Genomic DNA, 10,158 nt, shown 5'->3' on the forward strand with positions numbered 1-10,158 from the left:
CATATCAACGTCAACTCGGACACAGTTTACTCAACCGTGTCGATTTGTGACCGGACCAGTAGTGCTTTTAAATTCATACAAAGTCTATGATAAACAAATGAAAACAATGACAATTGATGTTTTACTATAGTATTAGAATTTATTAAAAATATATGGTAATTTAATTAAAAAATGTATCAATTTATTTATATATATTTGTATTATTAAATACACTGTCTACACAAAAACACTTTTATTCATCAATTAAACAAATTGCATTGATGTTTGCTTAAAAATCAACATTTCATCAACAAAATAACATATGATAATATAATATATAATCTTAAATTATAAATCCAAAGGTAAATTGCTGAAAAAAAAAATTATATAAATATTTATGCAGATAACCTGATTAAGTCATAGTACAAAATTAATAGTAAATTAAAGTATTAATCCACAAACGACATTGACATCATTAATATTATCATGGAGTAAAGAATAACTTTACTCCATGATATTATCGTTGTTGTTAATTACTGGCAGTACAGAATGGCAGTCAAAAATAAAATACAATCAAAATGTACTTTTTACCACCAACAATTAAGTTCCTCTTATTTTTTTTTTATCAACATTTTGTTTTTATTCTTAATTAAACTGTCAGCCATTGTCTGTTTTATGTGACAAATCTTGTCATTATACAAAATATATTTTTAGGTTTACAGAATTTTCTACTTTAACTCTAGTCTTAAATTAATACATCTTTTATCAAAATTAGTCAATGGAATGTCATGAGATACACATTAGTCTTCCGCATGATAACCATTATTAATATTCAAATATTGAATTCTTACATGATGGTAAGAATACATGAGATTCATAATATATTTATATATAACGGTTCATTTATTATTAATTTTAAATTAACTCTAAAGCATATTTTAAATGTCTGAGAGAACATTTCTAACTTTTTATATCATTTATTATTATACTAACAAATCAGGCAAAGAACAGTAATTCTAAACCGCCCGGTAATATACTGAAATTTAATTAATTAATCTTAAACGATAAAGATGAGGAAATCTGTGAGAATGAGAAAAAGTCGCCCCAACCGAGACTCAAACTCGGACCGCCTGCTTGATATGCAGATGTCCTATAACCATTAGACCACTGGGGCTTTCATGGTATTGTTCAAACTCGATTGGATAGCGACTCTTTAACATTTTCGGCGTGGTACGGCGGAACAGCACTAGTCCTCAGTTATACGCACGCGCACCAGAGATCAAATTGATACGCCCTCATCTTTCAGTATTTATTATATTATGTATTTTCATGTACTTGTATATTTATAGTATATTTTCTATGTAAATACATGAATGAGATTGGTTGAAATGGCATCACATAGCTACTGCTACATGGATGAAAAATTGATTAACAGGGTTCATTTTAGTGTCAAATTATTCAAAACATATTGTGTTATTTATACATATATCTTATTGTCATAATACTACACTACCATTTATAGCACTTTGACCTCGTCTTCTTATATCTCAGTACTGATAAAGTAGGTAACTATTATGCAATAACACACTAGTTATATATATGTATAGTAGAACCCCTGCTTTCCTCTATTCAGAGGACACTCTTATTAAGGGGGAGGGGGGGGGGGGAGAGACACTTTGTTTGGTCTCAAAGGTGTCCCCTTAATAGGGTTATACTGTAATATTTAAGTACCCGCACATAAAAACAACATCTAGTTGCATTTATTGTACCAATAATTTGGAATTGATGAACATTAAACACCGTGAGAAATCATAACCCTGCATATACAGGGTTTTGTCCCGACCGTCCCAAAAGAGGTTCGTGCTGTCCGCTTCGTCGTCGCTTTCGGAGGTAGACTGTAATTGCGACGGCTATAATGATGGCCATAGCAACGGAACAAGTACAGACAATGATATAAAATTGAGCAGTAGGAACACATCCCTGGAAAAAAAAAATACAATTTAAGAAGTCGATATTTTAATGTAACGTTTTCAACTTTCATACATAGTAAAAGGGCCACTAACAATGTTAAATAAAGCCTTGTTCGCACTGGACTGGAAAAATGGTAAATTTAACCATGATAGCTTTACAAAGATTTGACCATTGTTTTTTCATGCAGTTAGTTTACTGAGACCATGGTAAGTTTACTGGACTGGCAGTGGTCAGTAAAAGTAAATATTGCATATTGGTTAATAATTTAACCCTGTGGGAATTGTAGCTAGTGTTCGAATTGGACTTTCTTGGTCACTTTAGCCGGTGACTAGGTTAATTTGAACAAATCAAGTCCAGTTTGAAGACTCTAGAGGCAGAATTACACATTATTTTCATATTATCTCATCAAGTTTAGCTAGAGGTAGATTTGGACCTCATTAGTATTTAGTAAGTATTTTGCAACTAAACATACAAAATCAATGCAGAAAATCAACTGGATTTTAGGAGTGAAAGTTTGAGGAGGTGCGTGCGATATATTTATAAAATATTTAGAGATAATTACACTCACCTCTTCCTCATTACTGTACCATGTTGATTTACAATAACTGGGCTGTACACTCCCTGCTGGACAGTTGGCGTTGCTAGGGCAAGGCTCAGGTACACAAAATGGACACTGTAAAAGTTATTTAAAGATTGAAAAGAGGAAAAAAAAGCAAGAAATATAATTTGTAAAATGGTGAACTAAAAATAAAACAGGCAGAAAGACAGACTTTCAATCTACAGTAGCAATGGGATCCAACAAAATGTCCCTTTAATAGGGCTGTCCCTTTAATAGACGTGTCCCTTTAATATGGGTGTCCCTTTAATAGATGTGTCCCTTTAATATGGGTGTCCCTTTAATAGATGTGTCCATTTAATAGATGTGTCCATTTAATAGATGTGTCCCTTTAATAGGAGTGTCCCTTTAATAGGAGTGTCCCTTTAATAGACGTGTCCCTTTAATATGGGTGTCCCTTTAATAGGAGTGTCCCTTTAATAGGAGTGTCCCTTTAATAGACGTGTCCCTTTAATATGGGTGTCCCTTTAATAGACGTGTCCCTTTAATAGACGTGTCCCTTTAATAGACGTGTCCCTTTAATAGACGTGTCCCTTTAATATGGGTGTCCCTTTAATAGACGTGTCCCTTTAATAGACGTGTCCCTTTAATAGGGGTGTCCCTTTAATAGACGTGTCCCTTTAATATGGGTGTCCCTTTAATAGAAGTGTCCCTTTAATAGGGCTGTCCCTTTAATAGACTTGTCCCTTTAATATGGGTGTCCCTTTAACATGGGTGTCCCTTTAATAGATGTGTCCCTTTAATAGGGGTGCCCCTTTAATATGGGTATCACTTTAATAGGGATTTCCCTTTAATAGGGTGTTTCTTTCATAGAAGTGTCCCTTTAATAGGGGTGTTCCTTTAATTGGTGTGTCCCTTAAATAGGGTGTACCTTTAATAGGGGTGTCCCATTAATAGGGGTGTCCCTTTAATAGGCGTTGGCTGTAGTGTTAAAACATATAAGACACTCGCTTCACAGGAATATTCTAGAATTTAACGTTAAAACTCTGCCTACACTCATACTAATTTGGCCAAAAAGTGTGATGTGCCCTAATATGATAGTTTTATGACGTCACCATGTCATGTTGTCATTGTAAATTGAATGCAAAATCGCAATTTATCTTACTGGACAGAAGTAACCTTGAGGGCACTGAATACAGGATGTCTGACCAGTCTTGTCCTGATACCAGCCTTGATGGCACACAGCACATAGATTGGTACTGGTGGATGACTTGTGGTATCCTTTAGAGCACTTTGTACAGTTTGTGGCGTGGATTTCATTTGCCTCATAGCCTGGCCCACAGCCTGAACAACTACAGTGGGAACAAACAAAAAATCTTTAACAAATAAAATTACTATTTTAATTATTACTGTAATGTAAAAAACATTTAAGACAATGTAATGCAGTAAGTTACATCATCCTCAAAAAGAAATTTTGAATTATACTTAAAGATGTATTGTCCCTTTGACTAATCCCAAAAAAAATAAAAAATTAAAGATTTCGAAAAAAGGTGGGTCATTTTGAAGTATCATAATAGTTATTAACTATCACCAAAAATTTGTCGAAAAAAAAATCATTTAACTAAAATACAGACGTTTTTTTGTTTAAAAAATAACTTTGACTTCCAGTCAAAGTTTTCCATCAAAACATATCCCATAATGAAACGCGCTTGTTTCGCTACTCTGTATGCATATTTCATAAAACTTCTTTACGATCTGTGTGAAAATACCTTCTCAACTGTGACGAGTTGTAAATAATCCTAATTAGCATATGCAATATGCGTACTCGTGGTTTGAAATCTTTGTTTACTTTCGCTCGCGACAATTTTCCAGACGAAATGTTATCAAACTAATTTACCTGTTATTTACGTAAACTTGTTGTTTTGGCTCGAATTTTCGACTTAAGGTGAATAAATTTAATATTACTTTGATATGGCCAATTTAAATTTAGAATATTTTGACCATCATTTTTTTGTGTTTCAAGGGACAATACATCTTTAAATAGTTTGTTGCTTTATTTTCTTATATAATTATTGTGAATTGTTTTATCATTCATTGCTAGTAGGCCTAGTCTAGGCCAAGTATGTCTTCTAAAATAGCTAATAATCCTGTCGCTTCCAGAGTGTATTTTCAATTGCCTTTTTTATTTGATTAAATTAAGATACAGTTCGTGATTTATACCTTTTTTCTTCTTTTTTTTTACGTCAATTGTTGGTTGGTTTATTTTCTTGTATAAGTAATTGTTAATTGTATTATTACTCATTGATGCTAGAGTTAAAAAGTTTAAAGTACATGGGCTTGTAAATAAAGTTAACTATACAAAACAAACAAGGCTAAACGATGTCTTTGTTGACTCATGATAGTAATAGCTAATGGTATTTACATACAGCACCTATTGAGTATGCCATTATCAATATAGCTTACATAACGCATGTTGATACTGTTGCTAGTAGCACTTAATATAAAAACATACATTTGGGGACAGATAAAGGCCAACAGAACTTTATATAACAACATTTCTTATACCCAGTTAGAGGGAAGGATATACTGTAGCTCAAATTATTAATATACCAGGTGTACTACAAGTTAAAAAAACTAGTGCAGAGATGGCTACCATTACATCTTATTTAATATGCTAGTAAATATATGCTATATACCGATTAATTTGAATAATAATTTATTTTTAAGGAGGGTTTTTAGAGGGGCATTTACCATTTACCATTTACTTTTTGTACCTGTAATATGGTAACATGTATAATCAAATAAATTTTCCCTAAATATGAAAAAAATACAACACAATTAATATCAAGAAGTGATAAAATACAGTAAAATTTCTATCAAAATGCTTAGTCAATTGTAGATCATAAGTCAATGAATTTTACTAAAAATTTAAATGCTGTAATAATTGTGTGTATACTGTTTTATTGAGTGGGGCATTTATTCAAATGATATTTTATACAGTAGAACACGTCCTCTCTGGGACACTTGCACATGAAACTAACAAAGGGCTATAAATGTTTCAAACACTATGGCCAACCTCTATTGAGGGGACACTTTTGTGGAGTCCTGAAGGTGTCCCTTAACAGGGGTTCTACTGCATATGTAAATAGGATAATATTCAGGCCAGCAAACTTTCACTATTATGGAAAAAAATAATGGTAAGTGATTGTTGGTTCATTCAACCATGGAGGTACCTCCATGATTCAACTTTGAAACAGAAAGCATACTATTATGTATGACATACAATACATACCTTTGGCAGCCAGACACATTGCAATATGACCCAATTCTACATGGTTTACACTCTGTCTTTCCTAATTCATTCTGGTAATAACCACTACTGCATGAGGTACAATTGATTGTTGCATATTCTTCACTGTAATACCCTGTAAATAACCAAATATAAACACTTTTACATAGAAAAAAAAGACAAAAATGATGCAATAAATTTTGATAAAAATGAAATTCAACGGAAAAACAACTTCGAAATCGAAACTTCAGCTGACAAATGATACAGAAAAAAACAATTTAAAATTGTGCAACATATTAACTATTATACCATTTGTTTTTATAATATTATTCATTTTTTTCCTGTCTTTTTGAAGGTTGAACTTCTATTGTTCTGAAATTAAACATTAACTGTTTATGAGTTAACATATGTTTTTCTTAAATGCATAAGGTCACATTTTGGAAAGAGAATATCATGAGTTTTGGCATTGTTTTGAATAGTCTTACTTGAAAAACTGTTCTTACCCTGACAGGCCCCTTATTTGAAAAACTGTCCTTACCCTGGCAGGCCCCTTATTTTATTCAGGGAAGAGTGAAATACACTCTTCACTGTTTAATTATACGTTTCCTTAGCTCTGTCTGCACTATCAAACTTGATGTGAGAAAAAAATGTGATGTGCCCAAATATAGTAGTAATGTGCCCAAATATGGTAGTGATATAATATCATCATGCCCATATATGAGCACATCACATTTTTTTGTCACATATAATTTGATGGCGTATACATAGCTTAATACCTACCATAAAAGCACGGAAGACATGTTTTGCTGGCAGTTTTATTAGCATAAAAACCAGGAGCGCATTCTTTACATGTTTCACTACCTTGTCTGTGTACAAAATATTGAGACATATATATTCTAATTAACAACATAATGCTAATATTTTCTTATATGTTAATTCAGTAATTCATATCAGGCCTAGGGGTGGGTCCCGGATTTTGATCTGCCAAGACCTTAGGTATTTGAGCCACAGCCACCAAGGTCCCACTCCTCCCCCTGCCACCCTCCTATATGGTGGGGCCAGTGCCAAACCTAATTTAGGTAAATGGCATCCCCTCGCACATAAAATTCGTGATAAATGCCACTTCCCACTAAATTTGTTGGCCCAGAAATTACAATTCAATGTATCATCCAGCAATCAGCAAAATGATTATACTTTTTCTGCCGTTAAACACACTAGTGACATAACATTTTTGCATATGTTAGAGATGTGCATGTTCTTTGTGAATGGTTGATGGTTTTCCACACAGAGTCAACAGTTTTTTGTTATACATTCAATGCGTAGTCATGATTTTATATTAAAAAAAAGAGAGGCTTAAAAGAAAAGGCTGTTGAATTTTAGTGGCTGCTACGGCCTGTCCGCACATGAGAGGACAGTTACAGACCACCATTAACAAACAAATTGTTGTATTTGTTGTTCCATTTGCATTTGTTAGTTGAATAGAATGGACAGAATGTCTCTCCCACGGCCCCCCCCCCCCCTCCTCAGATATGAACAGAATAACTACTAATCGCTTTAAATACTCACTCGATGCTTGAATGACCCAAGTTACAGGGGTTACAGTCAGTTTGTCCCGTTTCATTTTGAAAGAATCCTAGCCCACATAACGTGCAATGCTCACTTCCTGTTTCATTGCTATAAGATCCTGCATGACATTCCATACAATGCTTAGTCTTTTCTGTATCAGCATAGTGACCCTTACCACACAGTATACAGGATGTTTTACCAGAAGCGGGTTGCTCATGGCCTTTTGGGCAATTTATGCAAGTGACTGTAGAAGTGGCATTTGTGAATGTGCCAGGGTCACAGGCCAAGCATTCATGAAGACCCTTCTGATTAGCATAATATCCAGGTGTGCAATCAGAGCAGTTGGCACTACCTGTAACACTGTGACAAAAAAAAGGATCTTTTTAAATTTGTAATTCATTATCAGCTTAATAGAATTTGGTATTTACTGTAAAGCCCTGTAAAGAAAAGTCATTGTTCTGTGTTGCAGTATTTATTGTACTTTAAATTCCTTAAATTCCATTAAATTCAGCTTAAAATTTGAATTTGAACACCTGTTTTCTCTAATATTTATTTATTTATTTATATATATCACTAATATTTATACTAAAACAATTTATTAAATATTAATTGATATGAGAACAAGTTCAATATTTTAGAATACACTGTAGACTTATGCACTTATTGTATGACCTACTATACTAACCCCTGGGAGAGGTGCATCATTTGTCTGTGCGTTATACCTTATGAATACCATGACAGACACAAAAAAAAAAATGACATACCTTAGGTGACCATTACGCACTCATTTTGACGCACTGTGACCATGTTGTTTATGATATGGTGGGTAGTAAAGTGACACACCATTGTTCATTGATGGATAATTATTTGTAAATGACGCAACTCTCCCGGGGGTCGTATAGTGGGTCATACAATTGACAATTAATGACTTACTTGGTAGCTGTTCCTTCTGAACAATTCAAGCACTTAGTTTGACCAATGTTTGGTTGGTATGTACCTGCCTCACACACTTCACACTGTTTTTCACAACATCCCTTCTGTTTACTATTACTTAATGTACCACAGCAGTAGCAGTCTTTTACCTCTACAAATTGAAAACATATTGTGTGCTAGAACATGGTTTCAGTTTCAGTGATAATTAATAAAACACTTTATAATACAATGCGATTGATTGATTTGATTAATCCAATTTGATTAATCCAACTGTTTCAATATACTTTCACTGAATTCCATGACTCAATAACTATGTTATCTACATTGCTACATTAAGTAAATTGAAAAAAAAAAGGGGGGGGGGGAGGGGGTTGGTGGTTTTTTTTGTAATAACCTGTGTTTAGTCAGGTGATTTTATTTACACTTTTACTATATCTTGTTTTGTATTTATTTGTGTAAAGTAATGATCTACTGTATGTATCGATGTAAATTGGGGTGGGGGGGGGGGGCGGTAGGATAGGGTTGATAGTTGCTTTTGCCTTTTTTTACTTTTCTGTTAATTGTTATATTTTATATTGTGAAGGATGGTGTGCCACCGATCTAAAGGTGTAATTCCAAATAAATAAATATACTGTTTGATTGCTTAATTAATTGATTGACAGTGTGATTTTTATTGACTGATTGATTGTCTCACCTTGATTAGAGAAATGGCCAGGTAAACAAAGTGAACAAGAGCTGTTGTCAAAGGTTGTACAATTAATATTATTATCTTCAGGAAAATCTATTAGGCCTAGGTGTTCAGCAACCGAGGAACTACTTGTTGTCAAGCAAAAACCTTCAAAAAATTAAAAAAAACATTTTGTTGTAATCCTGTATAACAAAAATAATGGTACGGTAACAAACATTGATCGATATGATTGATGGTGAACTAGGCAATGTGAGCATAATAAATAAAAAGTTTTTGAATATAATACTTCAATTTTTATTATATTGTTTTAAGAGGTGTGCACTTCTGTGGGTCTCTCTGTGTTGGCCCATGGTTTCCAAATTTTTAATAAATAAGAAGTCATGTAATAATAGAGAGTAAGATCAAATGAACAAATAAATAGTTATTAATTATAGGCCTAATTTACTCACAGACACAGCTATATAAATTAATAAATAGTAAATATTTCAAATATTACCTAAACATTATAAGTGATAAGACATTTATATTTTGGTAACAAATTCTACAGCCTTCTTATTTGTTACTGCTGTATAAATAAGCCTCCTATTATATAAAATCATATAATAAAGAGCCTGCTGCCTACCACTGCACTATATAGTACATATAGCATTGAATGGTACCCACCCCCACACAGTGATCACACACGTACGTAGTAAGTACGGTCGGTGAGTAATCAATATTGGTAAGTTTTTATCAGGTAATTTCTACACTTACCTTGAAGTAAAATACTAATTGTAATCAATATACACAATTCCATAATATTCATGACCAGGATATTTCAGTTGACATGAAGAAAAACGTTATATTTAAGCGATTTTATTATAACAATAATACATCCACCTCCATATCTCACATCATCAAAACAACATTGCGAAAGTAAAGTTTGATTAAATACTGCCCTCTTGCGTCCCACCAACTCCGTCCCCAAATACTGTACTATGAAACGCAAAAAAAATGCAACCAGGTAGTCAGCAAAGTACTGTACCGTAAATCTTCTAACCCCCCTTCCATTTTTCTAATAGTAACCCACCTTATAAGTCAATCTATAATAATAACCCATTATTTTGAAAATAATGAGATAATGCATGTTGATTGATGATATGAGTTGCTGACCGCAAAAGTTAGGGGTGGGTTACT

The 10,158-nt window shown here is 33.3% G+C and overlaps 1 protein-coding gene across 2 annotated transcripts; it reads right to left on the reverse strand.

Annotated features, from left to right (window-relative positions):
* Positions 1 to 184: 184 nt before the first annotated feature.
* Positions 185 to 9,879, reverse strand: LOC140048079 (uncharacterized). 2 transcript variants are annotated; one of them, XM_072093085.1, is made up of 9 exons: positions 9,736 to 9,879; positions 8,989 to 9,129; positions 8,295 to 8,445; positions 7,362 to 7,721; positions 6,576 to 6,661; positions 5,799 to 5,931; positions 3,672 to 3,858; positions 2,519 to 2,623; positions 185 to 1,959 (listed from the first exon to the last, which is right to left on the reverse strand). In XM_072093085.1, the coding sequence occupies exons 1-9, from the start codon at positions 9,785 to 9,787 to the stop codon at positions 1,789 to 1,791; spliced, it is 1,386 nt and encodes a 461-aa protein (XP_071949186.1). In that variant the 5' UTR covers positions 9,788 to 9,879; the 3' UTR covers positions 185 to 1,788. The 2 variants fall into 2 exon arrangements, with proteins under 2 accessions (XP_071949186.1, XP_071949187.1); XM_072093086.1 differs by lacking the exon at positions 7,362 to 7,721.
* Positions 9,880 to 10,158: the final 279 nt, after the last annotated feature.

The sequence above is a fragment of the Antedon mediterranea genome, chromosome 4, assembly GCF_964355755.1.
Source record: "Antedon mediterranea chromosome 4, ecAntMedi1.1, whole genome shotgun sequence".
Lineage (NCBI taxonomy): Eukaryota > Metazoa > Echinodermata > Crinoidea > Comatulida > Antedonidae > Antedon > Antedon mediterranea.